The sequence below is a fragment of the Choristoneura fumiferana genome, chromosome 13, assembly GCF_025370935.1.
Source record: "Choristoneura fumiferana chromosome 13, NRCan_CFum_1, whole genome shotgun sequence".
NCBI classification, from domain to species: Eukaryota; Metazoa; Arthropoda; class Insecta; order Lepidoptera; family Tortricidae; genus Choristoneura; species Choristoneura fumiferana.
Window position 1 is genome coordinate 17,682,244 of NC_133484.1, and position 19,670 is coordinate 17,701,913.

Here is a 19,670-nt window from a genome sequence, read left to right on the forward strand (position 1 = left end):
GAAACGTAGTATCTTTAAATGTGTTTATTAGGACCCTTATTAACTACCCTGAAAGTTTGTGGTTGTATAAAAAAAACACGCTGTAGACAAGTTCAAAGCCGTGAGCAAACAGGAAGCAGTAGCGGAACAAAGTTGCATTTACTACCTTCCTACCCAGATGTGCGTGTCTGGACTCACATAAATTCGAACGAGACATAAGTCGCTTCCGCTCCACTTATGCTGCTTCTGTATACTGGCGGCTTTATAGGTACATAATGGGAAAGAGCTGAACGTTGCTTACACAAACTGTGTCTACATAGAGTATCAGGATTAGTAGGTTCCATTAAATCCAAATAATTTATTCAGCAAATAGGCCGCAATGGGCACTTTTACACGTCATTTTTTAAACTACCAGCGCTTTCGGAAAGACACCAAGAAGAATGCGCCGCAAGAAACTTGGCAGAAATTTTTTGAGTGCCGAGAGCGAACTGACCCTTTGTTTGGGAATGGTGGTTCAAAAGTTAAGTCTTATTGTTCAGCTTGCTTTCCAATTTTAACATTTAACAAACAATTTAAATTTAAAGTACCTACCCAAGATCTTCATTTTGTGAATAGGATTCGTCAGTACCTACTACGCAAGTCACGTGACTTGTAAAAGAATCGACAAGACTTACCAACTTCTGCCGCTCTCCATCTACATGTCACACTTGTGAAATTATGCGAAGACCATGTTTGTGCATTAGTGGAGAAGATGAAAAAATGAGGATGCTTAATATACAATACTTTCGTTTGTGACTGTACTGCGCAAGTCTTTCTTCACGCATAGATATTAAATTAAAGTGTTTGAAATCTATTCCTCATGGCTACTTATGCGTTCCAGGCAGAGAATGATTAACTTGCATTCTAAAATAATCTCACCTCAACTCAATAGCATATGGAACTTTACTTTTATATGGAGAATATAATTTTCAAACAAACTGACTACTGACTGACGCACTGAGTTAAGCATCTATTCCTAATCAATTTCATCTTCACATATTATAAAAAAAAGGTAGTGCCACCAGAGTTGAGGTCACGCACACAAGAACATGTCATGTAATGACAGCGATATTTTGACATTCACACGTTCATTTAATTTATTCTCCTTTTATTAACCCCGACGCAAAAAGAGGGGTGTTATTATAAGTTTGACCGCTATGTTTGTGTGTCTGTCTGTGGCACCGTAGCTCTTAAACGGGTGGACCGATTTGAAATCAGGTTTTCTAGCGATGGTTCTTTGATATGTTTCATTAGTAGCTTAACTTTGAAGTGACAAAGTCGGGGGTTTTCCAACTTTCTGTTGGTAAGGTTATGCTATCAGTTCTTGTAGCTGTGTGTGTAATTACTTCAACTCTCGTGGTTACTACCTATAATAATAGCTTGTCCAGCGATTAGTATCAAAATAGTCTTCCAATTCATCACATGGCATCAAATTTCACAGTGAAATTGACAGCGGAAATAAAATCGTGTTACTGGCTAGTTTTTTTAGTTTTATTTTGCCACTGTTTTTGTGACACCAAACGTTGGGCAGGCTTTAAATAAACATACCGTTTCAATGCCAATAATAAAACCCTAGTACACATGTTACACAATTTATTTCAATAGGATGGAATGATTACCTACTACACCATGGATGGAAGGCAGCGCCCAATTACTTAATTTATATTTATAATATAGGTATCAACAAATGATTGTTAGTATTAGTATTTAATTAACGAATGTTTACTTAATAATATATCCTAGCCAGGAGCAGAATGATGCCCTGTCATTGTGGTAAATATAAAAAACTAAATTTTTCAACGAAAACCGAGGGTGGCCCTAGTGAACTAAAACAATTACTTTGCTCACCCGCTACTTTATGCTGATAGCTACGTTTATGCAAGAAATGTGTGTTCATGCAGTGCCTCCACCTCTAAACTGTAAGAGCACGCACAAATCAGACAAACACATAATATCACCACCACCACACTACATTGACGCGTTTCGAACTCGATCAGAGCTCATCTTCAGAGCAACACAACCGTTTACCATGCATCTGGATGTTAGACTAACATTCCCATCGTTGCGTATCAGAGTTGCGCCACCACTAAAGCAAGGCGTCATATGCTTCTGGACAAGATACAATTTTATTTCTATTCCGGTAACACGATCGCCGACTCGAATTTTAATCAATAATTGATATTTAATGAATTAATATTTAATTATTAAATAACTTCTCATAGTGATTGTGATTAGATTACATACCTACTTGTGATTATGTTCTATGTTAGTATGACAGCGTCTCATAGGGTGAAAATAATAGTCACTGAATGAAAAGGTTCGTCAACTCAAAGTGGACAGAAGCTGTTTGCATTTACGGGTACTTTTGAAGTTTTGACCATGTATCGCAAGCGACTAAGTTTTATCACTTCGTTTGTCAGACTATACTGGCAGGTCAAATTAATTCAGAGGTTTTAGCTCAACTATTCGTGTTAAGAATCATTGGTTCTACATTTTAATCCTGTTTTCAAGCGGTTAAGCATAATTTTCTATGCAACAGTCTGTTGCGTTATATAGTTTAGATAGATAACATGTGCTTCTCAAAGTATTAAATTAAAATAATTGAAAACTGATGAACCTTTTCGTTCCAAGACTGTACAAGTGTACATACTTTAATAAAATATATTTTTTGGATTCAATTCGATGTCTGCGATTTCAAATATAAAATTAGACAACATTAAAACTATACCGAGGGCAATATTAATGCCAAGTACCAGTAATCGGTAAAATGTTATAGTATTGCAGTCCAAACCAAATGGAATCATATCTATTGAATAATTTTATTGTCATGTCAATCAGTTAACTGCATCTATTAAAATCGCCTTTAGCGATAGCGTTTTTTTTGTAAACTGATCGTAGACCAACAAATGATGGCCAATACTATTCCATGATTTTCGTTTTGATCTGGACAGTCACATTGGATTGAACTTTATTCTTTTAATTTTATCATCATATCATATTGATTGCAAATGTATGCTTCTCAACTTCTAAAATGCATGATTTTGTCAAATAGGAACATAACAAACCTTTTGATTATAATTGCATTATTTTAAGTGAGTTAAGTCACAAGAAACTCCAAAAAATCTGCAGTTATGAAGTAAAAAAAAATATAATCACAAAAATACCAGGTGATTTTTAATCGGTGATCACTTGATCAGGAATATCAAAAAGCGATAAGGACGGTCATACTGAACAACTTTTCCCATGGGACGAATACGAAAATCGGGGTAAAAAAAAACAGCTATTTCATAGGAAACCTCAGCACCTCACCAGCCTCAATGGATGAAACCAGGGTTTTTTTTCCCCCGATTTTCGTATTGCTCTTATGGGAAAAGTTATTCAGTATGACCGTCTTTATCGCTTTTTGATATTCCTGATCACCGGTTAAAAATCACTAAGTATATATGTATAAACGATTTTTTTTTTCATTATTCTCACCACTGGATTCAGCAGGTTCAACCAGCAGCTTCGATAGAGAAACCCTCGGGGTAGTTCGCTATAGCTGGAACTTAGACAACTATTCCAGATAAGTATCGTTTTGACAATTGGGCCAACCATTGTGATGGGGCTCAACCAAGATTAGAAATCAACCGAAGTACCTCTGTCTGTTTATGCCTGGTCTGCTTATTAGACCAACGTCGGCCACCATGGTCAGACCCGGGCACTGTTGATCTAAAATGTTCTAACATCTAGCATTCTAACGTTTATGATTTATGCGTTTAATTCAATTGATTCCCTAACTAATCTTAAATTTCTGGCACAACACAACCCAAAGTATGTTTAGTAGAAGGCTATGCTTAATTCGAACTTACATTCCTCTAAATATATGAAAAATAAATATCGTTTTAACAAATATAAATTTCCTTTAAGTAAATATTCAAAGTCAACTCAATCTCAATACAAAATTAGATAAAAAAACAAAACGACCACGATAAATTTACGAACTAAGTCATAACATAACTATAATTTAGGAGAAATCAAATTGACAAGACCTTTTACAAAAAATCTAAAAGAAAAAATCTATTGGTCCATTTACATTTCTCCTACCTACCTACATACATTCTGTTAGTCACTATGAAACTCTGATATCTATGACCACAAATCAAAGACAAGCCTACATACCATAGAAAAAGAGCAACAGGGTACAGTTGAACCATTTGATTCTAGACCCACCGTAGAACATTCTCACAGTAAGTGTCATTAATAAATTCCCTTGTCAAGCAATTCGATGTCACTATGACCTTTTCCACAGTGGGTCACGATTCAGTTGGTTCTAGTGTACATTATATACATCTTATTTATTACTTCTTAAGCGTTATCTATCAGGCTAAGTAAAGCCCTGTTTAGACCTGCAAGAAACAATGTGGAAGTTGCATTACACCGCGAGGCCGTAACGCCGCTTGTAGACGTCCGGACCGTTTTTTTATGCCGGACTAGCGGTGTTGTATGGCTTACAATACAATGAATGTGTGTACATGCACCGGACACTTGTCCGGCGACTTAGCCATAACAACACCGCAAGTCCGGCAAAAAAATGGTCCGTTGTCCGGTGAAACATTGGACGTCTACAAGCGGCCTTAATGTAATGTAACTTGCACATTTCTGCTTGCAGATTCAGATCTCAAGCCCAGTTCAGACTGGGCTTAAGAGTAAAGTGTAAGATGTACAGTCAGCAGCAAAAGTATATGAGCAGTTGTGGTGCTCAAAATGATCTAAACCAGTGTTTTTTAACCTGTGGGTAAGCCTCTTTAGGGGGGTCGCGAAGCTCACATTAGTTGCTGGGAAACTGAAGTAGAAAAAATGTTTATTAACATTATGTTAACTAAGAATATTTTTATCACAAAATAAAATACATGAAAAAAAATAGCTACGGGTAGGCGGTCGCGAAATATTTCTTCATACTAAAGGGGTCGTGTTATGAAAAAGGTTGAAAAACACTGATCTAAACACTCTCTTAGTACAGTCGCCATCAGATATTTGGGAGAAGCCAAGGTGGCCAAAAATATCGGTACATGCACCCTATTATTAAGGTGTTAGAGTTCATGTTTCGATATTTTTGATCACCTTGGCCGCTCCCAAATATCTGATGGCGACTGTACCTCGGCAGTAGAGTCGTGTGTAGACCATTTTGAGCACCGTAACCGCTCATCTCCTTTTGCTTCTGCTGCTGACTGTACTTGGTTTGTTTCAGCATGATATAGACTTGTCTCTGATCTGAACTAGGTGTGCTGTCTATTATGCATTACTAAAAGAACCATCAGAAATTCAGTCAATTTCAAAACTCTGTGCCTTGCATAAGACACTGCACCAAACTTGAGACTTATACAATATGGTTCCGAAAATAGTTTTATGCTTAAAACAATATTTAAAATGAGCCGGTTTTTTCTCACCTAGCCTAGATAGAAAAAAATATTAGTCACGCTAGAACATTTGGCAAGCGAAAAAAATGACCTGAAACACGGTTAATGGTGCTTCCACATTGGCTGTTATAAATGTTATGTAACATTATTAAAAATTGTTTAATAACAAATTGTACCAAATGCTCATCGTTATCATCCCTATTTAGTATTAGTATTATTAATGCGAAAGTAACTCTGTCTGTCTGTCTGTTACGCTTTCACGTCTAAAACACTGATCTGAGATTTTGATGAAATTTGGTATATAGGTAGTTTGGACCCCAAGGATCAACATAGGATACCTTTTATTCCGGTAGAGGGCGCCACCGCGCAATAACCTAGATCCTCGCAGACGAAGTCGCGGGCATAAGCTAGTGTTATATAACTTTTAAAATGTTAGACACCAAATTGCAAATGCAATTTTTATATGGTGTTATATAACATTTTTATACCAATGTGGGAGCGTTTAAAACATCTAACAAGTTGTAACAAAAGTTATAAAGTGCTAGACAATGTTATAGTGTTTTACAAAACGTTATATAACATTTTAACAGCCAATGTGGGAGCACCATAATTTTACATATAACAAATAAACAAAAATATAATTCGATAATAATGTAAAAACTCAACAATTTGACTTTTGTAGGTTAACCAATCACATTTACACATTTCTTTAAGATTTAACTAAAGTATTCACGCACAACATTTAAGCGATTGGTACAACACGAAACACGACATTAAAGAGTAGAAAACGGGTAAATTAAAAGCTAAATATTTTTATAGAAAATTATTGCCATTTTTCAGTATTTAATGTCAAAAATGTGACAGTTATGAACAAAATAACGCCTTCATATAATTTCTATCTACTTGTTTTTTTTTTACAATAGAAACGACCAAGAAATTGTTTTTCCCAGTTTGGCATGCGTGGCCGTATCTCACTTCGTCACATTCTAGTACGTTATGAACAGTCAAGGCCATAATCATATATATGTATATTACCAAAATGTCTAACATATTTTAACACCTCTAAGTATGCCACTAACCATAATACCACTGTACATATATTTGACTCTATCGCTCTATAGATGTTTTCACACTTGCTCGTATGCAGCGTCGTATTACGCGGGCTAACTTGATTGCAAACGAGGGCGCCGCTCTTTACAACTGTCACATATGTGACGTTAAACATGAACATAGCAACGATTTGGTATGTAAAATTTCAATTCTACTCTTGTCTGTTCTCTAATCTTTATTGTGGCACTACAGCCTAAGATCCTGTTCTGCGTGTACATCAATACATGGAAGTACTGTAAAATCTTTGGCTATTCCTTTGAGTAGGTGACGGAAGTACGTGGAAGTGTCCCGGAGCCCGGCGTCTCAGAGGAGCCCCACCTCGCGCAGCGCCGCGTCCACGGTCTCGTCCTATTCGCAACAATCCTCTCCGTCCAATGTTTCCGCATCGCCACCATCTCTTTCTATCAAACTGTGTAAGATGGTGGTAGAAAGAGATGGTGATTATGATCACCAGTGATTGTCATGCGTATTAAACAATAAAGTCGCTGAATGTTTTTACGATGTACGCGGACACGTGGAAGTATCTACTTAAGATACGAGTAGGTTTATACGGGGATTACCAGCTCAGCTATAGGTGCCAGTGCATACTACTGCTCTAGATGTATACATCCCTTTGATGTATATAATAAAACTGGAAGTATTAGCACCTACCAACAACACCTTTACTACCTAACAACATCGGTATTTAACTTTTTTTAATATTAAAAATATTATGTCGTAGTTTTATGTCTCATCTAGGCCAGAAGGTTAATAATCTAAGTAAATGGAATTTAAAGTGACAATTTAGTAAGGCAGGTTACGTTCACTGTAATAATATAATATGCTTGTAAGCCATATTACAGGCCACCTCCAGATCCGTAGCACACACCATAGCATTTTATATAAGTAATGGAAATTTTAAATTCCACTGATTAGCATGCAATTTTTTTATTACAAAATCATAGGTAAGCAGAGGGTCATTCTGAGCCCTTATGGTAAGTATTTTTGGAAGAAACGTGTCGACCGCGTTCGCGTTAAAGTATCAATTATTTATTGCAAGAACAGTATGTTGCCGATACGCGCTGCTAGAGGCGCTGTTAATTTTTTTCAAAGGAAGAAGTTAATGCAAATGCGTTCGAAACGATTCTAAATCATGAATGACATTGACAGCAATGAGGGCTATCGCGTATGAATTCGCCACTAGAGGCGCTAGTGTAGCGTGAGGTCTCCGAAATGTCAAATCTCATAGTTTTTGGGTGAGCTACGCGGGTTTATTTATAATTAGAATAATTTTGTGAATATTTTGCAATATCTGAAATTAATTATGGCAATTATGCGTTTCGGGGCAATGAATGTCTGTGTTTTGAGACAGTTTTGTCTTTCGGAAACCATTGTCCTCCCTTTTTTCCGAACAAAACGGGGACTATGCAACACGATATGCATGCATCGAGCATGCTCGATATTTTTATGGTACGGTTTTAAGGTGTATTAAATATGATTTTAATCTAAACTTTGTTTTTACGCCCGTAATAACAGACTTTGAAAGCCATACTTAAAAACCTCACGCAACAGTGCGCCATCTAGTGAGACAAAAAACGATAGCCCTCATTAAATAGTTCCCGGAGTGACCATATTGTTAACCATCACCAGGCTGAGGGGGGGGAGGAAAACGCAGCATGAGCTATAAGTATATGAGTTACATGTTACAACAAAGCCCAGTTAAAAAATGGATGCACGAGTGCTTTCCCAATCAATTAATGTTAAAACTATAGTCTGACAAAAAAGAGAAGAAATTAAAAAGTGGCAACACTGTAGTGTCCTCCCTTTTTGGTTTGACAGGGTTTGAAAGGGACTTGCCACTTTTTAATTTCTTTTCTTTTTTGACAGACTACTATAAGCACATAACGGTTAATAATCTTTTCAGTCTATAGTCTATAGTCTATTTCCACTGGTCTAGCAGCGGGATTTTTTACCTAGAAAGAGAGATGTGGACATAATTACCCCCTCCCCACCTCTCCTTACACAGTGTCTCATCTCTCTGGACAGTGACAGAAATCTCGAGTACGGTTCCTTCTCTTGAATGATCAAAATTGTTAATTATTTGATTAGACGAATGTCATAATAAAACATTATTGTATATCTACATACAGGTTGTTCCTATGTATTAAATCGTAAATCAGCCATTTATCCGTTAATACTGTTGCGTTTGGTATAAGCCTTATACTATAAGGCATTACTATATTACATAGGTTAGAAATATTTTGTTCAGAGGGTAGAGACCACTTGTATTTTTACAGTTTCGTTTCCAAAGCTAGAGCCGCCCTCCGTTCTCCTTGATATCATCATATCAACCCCTTTTTTCGCTCAGCCCCTTAGCCGCTATTGACCAGAGTGCTCACTGCACTGTAGCCCCGTGCAACAGACTATAGACTTGCTCATGCCACGGTCAAGGTAAGGTGCATGCAAGAAAAAACAGAGTTTTAGTTAGAACCAATGTATTTCCACATCCCATTACATTAAATGCATAAACAGCCATTAATTATATGTACTACACTGTTTTACCGCGAATTGATGGATCTAGTTTTAAATGCAATTACATAAAACAACTAGAAAGTGTTAATTGTAAAAAAAAAAGTGATTTCGACTAGATTAACACTGTAAAAGCATTGTAATATGAATATAAACCACGCTATTTTTATATAAAGTTTGTTTTGTCAACAAAATCAACAAGTACGGACGGCTTTTTATTGTATCTGTATATCATAGTCCCCTAACCCGGTAGAACAGTGTATCAAAATACAACAATAAATGATTATGAATATAACAAAACTACACAAATATAAAGCGACAAACGTACACGTACTACTGGTTATTTTATTACATCTATATAATGAATATAATTTTCAAATAAATACAATTTGATACAATATAAATCGGATCTAGTTTCCAAAGAAACAATATAATCGAGGCATTTTATCTACGATTTTTTCTAATTATTTGTATGGACTGTGTGTGATGGCAAAAAATGTTAATGTAGTAAAGGTGAAATGGTGTAAAGGTGAAAAGTTAAGTAAAATTTTAATAAGTTCATCTTTACTAGTCTAAAGCTAGATAAGATCAAATTTTTTAGCCACAATTTTGTCTTTTGATTATTTACATACATCAGTTTTCAACTACAAGTGTTTTAAATATTTGTTTTGATTTAATTTATGTAGAATAACATAAATCGATCTGTTGTAAGAGTATTCGAAACTAGATAAACTTCGGGATTGAACATTCACGACTTAAGACGGATAAAGATGTCCAGGTTTAGTTAAAAAGAAGAAATTAAGACGTACGCACATCATTGCTGCAAAAATGTTTTATAATGTCCTGTATAATTGAACTACTTATTTCTGTTAATAAATAAAACATTTGCTAAGGCTGACACATAAATAATGGCATGAGAAACAATAATATTTTATGGCACGACGTAGTATTAGCAAAATGGCTGAATAAGTAAAGACAAGTTTTGCATAATGATTGTAAAATCAACAAAAATGGTTAATAGTGCTTAAAAAAAAGCCTAATGAATGCATCTTTTATATTTAAATAATTTTAAACGCCAACAGCGAAAATATGCATCAGTCGCTGTGAGTTTAGTCGCCCACTATATTGTTGAGCAGTGAGCACAAAGTGAACTTCGTCATAGTGAGATGATATGAACTTATGACTTATTCTCTCGTGAGACATGATCTATAAAATTATAGTAGTAAACCATTCAACTCACGTTTTTATAACTGACGACTATTTACAAAACTCTATAACAAATTTTAACTTATGACAGCGTTTTATTGCGGCTTAGCAATTAAAGGATCCCCTCACGCTGAAGCGGCGTCAAAACGCAATGCAATAGAGGCTTTACTAGTTAGGTACGTACTTTAGCTTCGTGTGACGGAACTTTTAAACTATACTATACTGGCATGCGACAAAATGGAAAAGAAAACAGGTGAAAGGGAAAGCGCAAGCATGGTCTACGGAATACAGACTCAGGGTAGCATAGTGGAGTGCCGGTGCTAGGCCGTCACGTCAGTGCAACAATCCATCGTTCAGGTCCTGAGCGCATGCAAACGGCACAAACAGGGGACATGAGTGCGGGGTCTATGCCGGACCGACTTATAGTTAGTAGGCTACGTTTTTTTTAAATGACGTAACACGGGCGATTAAAATTTTGTAAAAATTAAAATGGCTGGGGGGCTACTACGAAAATCGAAGTTCGTATCGTACCATCCCTCTCACTCTCGTATTAAATAATATTAGCGTAAGCGGGATGGCAAGATACGAAGTAAGAATTTTGCACATGATAATATAGGATCTGTTTTGTACGTCTGATCACGAACTAGTATTTAATTTTAGTTCATGTTTATGAACTTTAGAGCAAGACATTTTTTTATTATCGGACGCAGGCAAACGGGCAACTGGGTCATCTGATGAGAAATGATCGCCATCCAAGAATACCAACAGCTCAAGGAGTCACTGGTCAGTTGCCGGCTTTTCAAACACAAGAAACATTGCAAATTTACAAGATTTTAAAGATTTAATTGCCCGTGTGACGGCATTAAGTATTTTCATTAAAAACGTCACAGTACTTGAATGCAACTTGGTTATTTCGAGCAAGAAGATTATTTTTTGTATTTTTTAAGTACAGAAAATTGTAAGCCTTTGTCTATGACTGCAAGGCCAAGGGTAGGTCAAGGGGCCAAGTGGAATTACCTCGTTAAAAAATTAATTTATATTTGGAGTGTATGGGTCCGACATAGATAGACCGTTTTACAGCATCATTAGCGTTAGTATACAGACATTTATAAAAAAATGCATTTTAAATAGATATTTATAAAGAAAGAGGAAACGAATATGTTATTATTATAATACAGTATTGCCATGTAGAGATTACGACTCCGGGACTAAAACAAGCATTATGTACACCGTGTTGTTCTTGATTTCCGTTAATTTCCACAAACGGTTACAACTTTATTGATAAAAACCATACAAACTTATTCTGTTTATTAAAAATAAATTAACTATCCTGGTTATTAAAAATATATATAAAAATTGTGTATTGTGTGTGAAGTCATATTTGACTTCATAATTCAACTTGTGAAATTTAATAAGTTGACGAGTGACATTGACATAACACATAGGAGACACAGCAAACAACTACTATTTTGTACAAGCTTTTATTTAGTTTCACCTGTCCCGTTGTCTGTCTGTGTCTGTCTGTAATCAAATCTTGCAAGTTAAATTCAACCAACTTCCAGTAGTTGGATTGACTTAAAATTTGGTACACTTATGGAAATTGCGTGACAATATAATAATCTGGTAGTGACATCCTGGTAGTCCGGCCAGGATCGTCTCCACAGGACGGAACTCTTCAACGGTTAATGGCATCGACTTGAAATTTGGTATGCAAATGTAGTTTGGGTGACAATACAAGTACAGTCAGCAAAAAAGCTTGTATTAAAAATGAAATTATTACCAAAAACTTATTTAACCTAAATATGTGTGGATTAAAAACACTTAAGTTACGGACTTTCAAAATATGACATAAATTAAGAACTTGTACACTGTTTTTCAGCGCATAATTAGTAGTTAGAGTTGGGCCACTAGTTTCTTGGACAAGATCTTCATTGACCAGTCGAGTGTTCCCTTAGAGTTAACGGAAATCAAAAAAAACACATTGTGTACAAATTGCGACCGTTTTATATGGCAATGATGAGGTAACATACCACCTATTTGCTAACATAAGGAGAGTTTTCAGGGTTGCAAAAAGAGATAAAATGGCGTTAGTACCTTGTGGTCCATTAGATGTTATAGTCTTGCCTAAGATTGGCTCATTAAATTATAAACCCATCCCAAACATGACATAAATGTCAAAGTTGTCAAATGTAGGTCCATACTAGCCAACTAGCCTGTCACTTAAACCCTCATTGTCTGAGCTAATAATAAATTAATAAATTCAGGGTTAAAATATTTTTAGTCATCTCTTGAAATTATTGCTTAATTGTTTCAACTACCCTATTACATAGTAAATTATACAATATATGCATGTGTGCATCAAGTATTTGGCCTTTCTTTATGTGTGAAGCGTCAACCGACTAAACTTAGTAATTAGGGCACTAATCCCACAGCCGGCGAGTAGCCAAGAGTGTTTTTAGTATGAAAATTTTATCGCTTTATTCACGGAGCGACCAATTTTTCATACTAAAACACTACTTGCTACTCGCCGGTGCGGGGACTAGTGCCTTAAATGATGTAACAAACAATCATTTCATGAACGTGTACTATACAGATTCAAGATAAATACTATTAAACCATTTAATAACTGAAATCGGATTTGATTATTTATTATGAAATACTGTTTTATTGAGTGCCTAATAAGTAGGTAGTTAACAAAAGAATTTCACTAATTTATTATTATTTTTTGGATAAAAATTCTATTCCTACACGAGCTGACTAGACTTATTTTAATTTGTTATAGTTTTAAACTAATTAATTTTAAATAGTAGTTTTATTCGTTGATATGTAGTTTGTTCTATACTTTGCTGCCTTAGGTCAGAAAATGCATTTATCCGCTGAAGAATTGATTGTAAAAACATTAAAGTTGTTTTTTTTATAGTAATAACATGACTTTAATAACAGCCGCATACAGATTCTGGTTTATGCTATAATAAAAAGCTAAACTTTGTTTGCTTTTTTTCGTATTGAATTTAGGCGTTGATTATAGAACTCTTGAAATAATTTTAAAATCTTTTACTAATAGAACGCTACATATTATCCCCGATTTAGGCTACTTTTCAGCCAGGAAAGTTGCAAAATCCGTGAGACGTAGATTCAATCGCAGGTAATACTTTTTATAAATGAAGGTTATTATGCAACTCGCCAGCCTGTCAAAAGGCAACAAAGTAATTGAACTATTGATATATTGTTTAACAAATAAATAGACAAATAGTCTTGAAAAGGCAGTGCTCCTATCTAATATAAGTGTTATTTAACAGCTACGAAAGGCACTACTGAGGCCACTGTCCTATTTACTGGTCCACTTTATATACTAGTTTAAACTTTTTATTATCACTCCTAATTATTACTCAGCAAGACAGGAGACTAGATAAATGTGACTTCAGAGTGTGAGAGTGCACTTTCACTAAGGCTGCAATGAGCAGAATCGACATAACACATTACAACGAGTGTGAGCGAGATATCGATACTCTATGCTCCGCTCCTTTCAATGAAATGGCACTTTAAAGACTAGTGTATAACAACCACAACTGCAACCTGAACAAACCTAGTCTAAAACACTAGAATCTAAATTAACACAATGGTATTTGTGGTGGACATAAACATCTTGCCCTTTCGTGCTGCATATTGCGCGAAAGAGACGTTTCATGTCCACTCAAGCGGAGTGGTTCTCAAACTGGGCTAGCTAAATTACCCCATAATAGGGAAAAGCGTTTCTTCAGAATAGAAACATTATTTTGAAATTGGTAACCACTGCTCTCGCGAGATCAGGTAGTCGAGAGTATCTTTATAAACTAAGTAGGAATGTTTGTGAAATTGAGAGATATGTAGATACTAATCTACATTATTGCCTAACAAAACAGAAACTGAGCAAACTTATTAAATTATTACCATATAGTTGAACATAAATATATGCTTATTTACATTAGTTGTTGATTTACACGCGTCATGTGATGTGTTTTAAAATCCAGACAAAATCAAGACAAATTCTAGATGAAACATTGTACAGTAGCCTGTAACACAAGTGGAACATTCTAAGGTAGCCTGTAACACAAGTAGAACATTCTACAGTAGCGTGTAACACAAGTGGAACATTCTACAGTAGCATGTAACACAACTGGAACATGCTACAGTAGCCTGCAACACAAGTGGAACATTCTACAGTAGCTTGTAACACAAGTGGAACATTCTACAGTAGCCTGTAACACAAGTGGAACATTCTACAGTAGCCTCTCAGGTGTATATCAACAAGTAAAGCAAATCGGTGAGCAGCTCACACAAGCTCATTATCCTGGCTACTGACCTCCTGTAGCAGGTCCTGGGCGGCGATAGCCTTTAGGACGTTCTTCTTGCTGGTCTCTTGCAGCTCCCCGCCCAGCACCAGCTCGTCCAAGATGAAGTATGCCTTCTCGAAGTTGAAGATTATGTCCAGCTCGCACACCTGCCCACAGAATTATATCAATAGGTATTGTAAATGTGAAGGTTTGTATGTGTGTGCGTGCGTGTGTTTGGTACTGCTTCACGCTATAATAGCGGGACAGATTTGGAAGAAATTTAGTACAGTCAAGGAAATTGAATTGCATTCACCCTTTCGTAATCAATTTCACTATGATTTCTTTGACAGATGTATGGAATGTCAACATAACATTAGCAGCACAAAGGTTCCTCCCTGGTACGCAATTCAGTTTCTTTGACTATACATAGATGGCTGGCGATTTAGAATAATACATAGGCTACTTTCTATCCCGATTTATCCATGATATTTATGTAAAATTTCAAATTCGTAACCACTAACAGCCTTATTCATAAAAAGTTAGAGCCTCCTTGAAGGCTCCTTGAAGGCCCGATGCTAAAAAACATGATTCATAAACGTCTGTTAGCGCTAATCAGTCGATCAAGGCTCTGCTAAAGTTAGAGGACCGTAGACCCTCCTTTATCTCTCTGTTAAGTCACAAAATGGCTGCCACAAGTTTGAACAGCTGACTTTGACCAGAGCAAAAAACCATACTGAAGATATTTTTAGTGAAGGGAGGGTTACGCAAAGATTTAAAAAAATCCAGGAATATTTATTTTTAGGAATTTGTATTTAAAAATCCTCTAAATTAGGTATTTATTACTGCTACTTTACTACTTTAATAACAATAAATACTAATGAAAAAAATTAAATTGTGATGATTAACATAATTACGGCTTTTTGCACTTAGGTACAACATAAACATGCGGATCGGAAATGGCGGGAAAACAAACATCTCGCTTTTTATTATTTTTTCTTGCTAATTTGCTGTCACTGCTGTAATTTTTTTTATAATTATCGATAAGGCCATTTTTTGTCTTTGATTTGTCAAGATGGCCAACATAACGCGTCTAATCCATCTATCAGCAGCTCAACAACTAGCAGACTGCTAGCAAGCGTTTATGAATCATACTTCTTGACAACTGTCTAACAAGCTTAATCAGTCTGCTAAGTAACAGACCGATCAAACCTCAATTAAGGATTTTTTATGAATAAGGCTGTAAGTCTGTATACATGAAATTTTACATGAGCATTTGTCATGCAAAGTCAATGAATGTCATATAATGACATGCGTTAGTTAAAGCCAGTAGGGTTAGGTTATACATACACTGCCAAAGTATTTGTCGAGGAGTTCAACATAGCGGTGTATGAGCTCAAGTGTGAGCAGCTCATTATCCTCCTGCTCCATTGCACAGCAGAAGTACAGCGATGCATACCTGAAATGGTACAAGTGGTCTCTCAACACTTTTGACATAGAAGTGACTTTGTTTGGTTGACCTTCCCTGAGACTTTCTTTTCCGGCAGTTTCAATGCTTATAAGCAAAATAAGACAGCAGGATAAAATCATTCTGTGCAGGTAAAACCAAAGGCAAAAATCAGTGGTATGATAAAACAATTTAGATGCATGTAAAGGATTGGCCAGATAGTGGCTAATTAAGAGTGGAGGCTAATTAAAAAAAATGGTAAAAGGAGAGGTTTTTCAACAGGGGACATATTACTAGATTGTGTTAGAATTAGTACACATGAGGAGTTTGAAAATTACCACTAAGGTTGGACTAAAGCAAAGGGGGTCCCGACTACAATACTACATAGGTTAGGTTAGGTTAGAGTGTTAGTTATATATGGGACCCAAGCTAAAGAAAAGCTTGCAAAAACCTAATACTTTGTTTGCAGTACAGTAGAAATGAACCACATAAGTAATTTTATTTTAAGAAATGGACCCTGAATGAAACTATACCAATTAGTCCCTGCATGACATTGTAATGACAAGACATATCAAGTTAGCAAGCAAATGAGCTGGATTCTGTGGCATGCATTGAGTAAGCACTTGTGCTGCCTAACCTACTGTGGGGGATGGTGCGCTGCTGCAGGCGCAAACTAACAGCTGCCTACCCTAGAATTTACCCAATAAACGCCAATGCCTGGATTACTTGTACAGCTCTAAGCTATTCCAATACCCACCTCTTATAAACCACTTTGACGTCTTTCCACTCAAGGAACGAGCACATCTTGGGCTTCCTCGCCAGCACTGTGGTGATCAGTTCGCGGGTAATCTTCTTCTTCAGTTTGTCAGGGTGCGCCACGTACCATTTCTGCAGCCGCAACTTGCCTTGCCGACTAAATAACAGCATAAATTGCATCTAAAAACCATGAAAATATATTAATAAAGATTTTGAACTGATAAATGCAATCGATATCACGTGAAAATTGAAAATAAAATGGTAAAATACAGTAATCGTTGTCACATACAAGCACTCACCATTTTGCCTAAGATTAAATGTATTTACGTTAGCTTGTTTATTAAGGTTTTTTCTTATTTTACAATAGCAGAAACTGCATTTAAGCAGAATAAAATGCAGTCAAAATGAAAAATAAATGAAATGAAGCTATTAATTATGTATAACTTGATTGACAGGACATGTCATGACACAAAGTACCTATATATAGACACCTATACCTGTACAGAATTTAAGGCGCGGCCACATGCAGTCGCTTGTCGCTCGATTGCAACGACACATCTGGTCACGTGACCCCATTTTGAAGGATTATGAATTGGGTGATATTTGTAAAATCCTACTACAGCCATAAAATAATCGTTTGAAATATAATTATATGAAATGCGTTATTCGATTAAATTTGTTTATTTTATTAAGCACTTCTCGTGAAGACTGACATAAGAAAATCCGTGTCCTGAAATTAATTGATTGTGCCATTTAAGACAGGAAATAAAAAAGGTCAACGTTATTATGGACACTATAGATTTACATGATTGAAAAGAATATATGTAAATTACGATATTTCATTGAATTTATTTGTTTGTTTACTTACTCTTCGTAAGGACAGCCAGCAATTTGATATTTCAAAGTCCGCCGTAATTGTAACAGCTAGTTGGTGCTGTCATCGCGCACTTAGCGATTAAATAAAATTACACAAACATGTAAACTTACATGAACATCTCTTTTGAATTCCCCGCGACTCAAAAAAAGTAGCGTCAAGTCACCGCGTTGAGCAGCAGCGACAAGATGGCTTCTTGCAAGAATGATCATTTGGAAGCTGATTTCTTAATCTCATTTAGTAGCAGTCGTGGCAGGACGACCGACTGCATGTAACCGCACCTTTAGAGAATGACATGACATGACATCACCCACAGACAGATTACAACTATAGTGCGGCCACTTGGCGGCCACAGACTAATTAGCGATATTTGGTCACCGCCGCCCATGGACACCAACATCATTATTAGGACTGCGGGTGCGTTGCCGGCCTAAAAGGGAGGGGACTAAAAGGGGGAGGGGATTTGGGGGGCCTCCGGATCTCCCACTCACTATTCAACATTTGACAGTCTCAAAAATTATACCAGATTAAAGTTTCGTAAAAAATGCGTAGACAGTTTTCGCTGGCCAGTCTACTATTTCACGCGGGTATTCTGTAGGATTATGTGTGCGGTATTATCAATTAGGTAGTTTATCGATATCATGCAAGACATCTTAGTGCAAGACATTCTAATAAAAAACTGTGCTAATTTTTAAAATTTGGACGGAAATAATCAGCAGTCAAAACCCTTACAATCCATAATCGCAAAAGTAGTTTGTGTTAAGATCTTTGATCGCATCCTAAGAAAGTACCATCGGATATCGGATCGGATAGTGTGAAAACGCTCTAACTAGCACTTAACTGCTGTCATGTTTTTGATTTATTTTGACATAATCTTTATCAACAATTTAAGCTCAGAGCATGTTTTTGTTGCGTAAGGACAAAAAGCATGAAAGTGAAGCAAAGTCTACGAAGCTTGAAGTGTCCTGAGTTATACAATTTTTGTTTTTGCATATCTTTGTACAACGGCACATTAGTAATCGGTGTTTTAGGATTGATACCAACAATAATCAACATTGCCCTCGCAACACCTACTGGAAGTAATTTTCTAGCAGAAAATGGTCTATCGATGTTTAAACGTTTACCTGTGCGCTGCGTGTATATTTTGCTATCGGCTATTGTATTAGGTTGTCATGTTCTTTTAATGGTATCGGTTATGTACCAACGAATAGAAAAATTGTTTGCTCTGTATCTTGTGGTAATGATTATTTACATAGTTTTAAGTGTGTTAATGTCAATAATCATTGGCACGGAAGCAATTTATTCTGGTCATTACATTGGAATTGTATTTATATGTTTCCATATTTTGTACGCCTTTCTCCTGATCTATTTTTGGATAATAGTACACAGTCATTCAAACCTAAAAAGAGAACTTTCCAATATTATTAGTATAAACATAGTAATTGTCTAATCAAGCCAATAAACTTTAATTCAAAAATATGTCTTTAGCTAAGTATATACCATAGTTTAGGTATCATATTATATTACATATACTTACACAAAGAGTATGGTTTAAAATGTGGAAAAAGCTGTGCCGGTTTCCCTCGGAGCAAAGAGTATTAGTACCTATAGCAGAGACAGACAAAATAATGGACAGCAAGGTTGGCTCACCCCTTTGCTCAAGGTATCCCTCCTTTCACAAAAAATAAGAAACCTTTTTAAAAAGAAGTTTTTAGTAAAAGTAGAGATAATGTGAAAACGCTCACCATATCCACCAACTTCGGTTGGTGCTTCCGGTTGTGTGGCGTGACTTCCTTCGAAGTACGAACTGATAAAAAATGTGCGGTCCGCCCGCAGCCTATATTTGACGTTTTTGACATATGACATAACGTGCATCTGTCAATCTCAGTAATACCAGAGCTATGTAGAAACCCGTAAATCTGCGGATTTTGGGCGATCTACTCAGGTCAACGGAAATTATTGGCGAAACTACAAAATTTAGGGTAAACTTATTTTTCACCAAAACATATAAAAATGTCATAAAACAAACCGATATGAAGTAT

At 36.1% G+C, this 19,670-nt stretch overlaps 1 protein-coding gene across 5 annotated transcripts in view; it reads right to left on the reverse strand.

Annotated features, from left to right (window-relative positions):
- AP-1sigma (AP-1 complex subunit sigma-2) overlaps nucleotides 1-19,502 on the reverse strand; it is a 22,778-nt gene extending 3,276 nt beyond the window's left edge. The window contains exons 1-5 of one of the 5 annotated variants that reach the window (XM_074096587.1): nucleotides 19,374-19,502; nucleotides 16,756-16,934; nucleotides 15,902-16,010; nucleotides 14,584-14,721; nucleotides 4,861-6,875 (exon numbers count right to left, since the gene is read on the reverse strand). In XM_074096587.1, coding sequence (XP_073952688.1) covers nucleotides 6,831-6,875; nucleotides 14,584-14,721; nucleotides 15,902-16,010; nucleotides 16,756-16,934; nucleotides 19,374-19,487 — 585 coding nt within the window. In that variant the 5' untranslated portion in view covers nucleotides 19,488-19,502 and the 3' untranslated portion in view covers nucleotides 4,861-6,830. Of the gene's footprint in view, nucleotides 1-4,860; nucleotides 6,876-8,461; nucleotides 10,602-14,583; nucleotides 14,722-15,901; nucleotides 16,011-16,755; nucleotides 16,935-17,053; nucleotides 17,234-17,741; nucleotides 17,883-19,373 lie in introns of those variants that run through there. The other 4 variants (XM_074096589.1, XM_074096586.1, XM_074096588.1 and 1 more) reach the window with 4 other exon arrangements.
- Nucleotides 19,503-19,670: the final 168 nt, after the last annotated feature.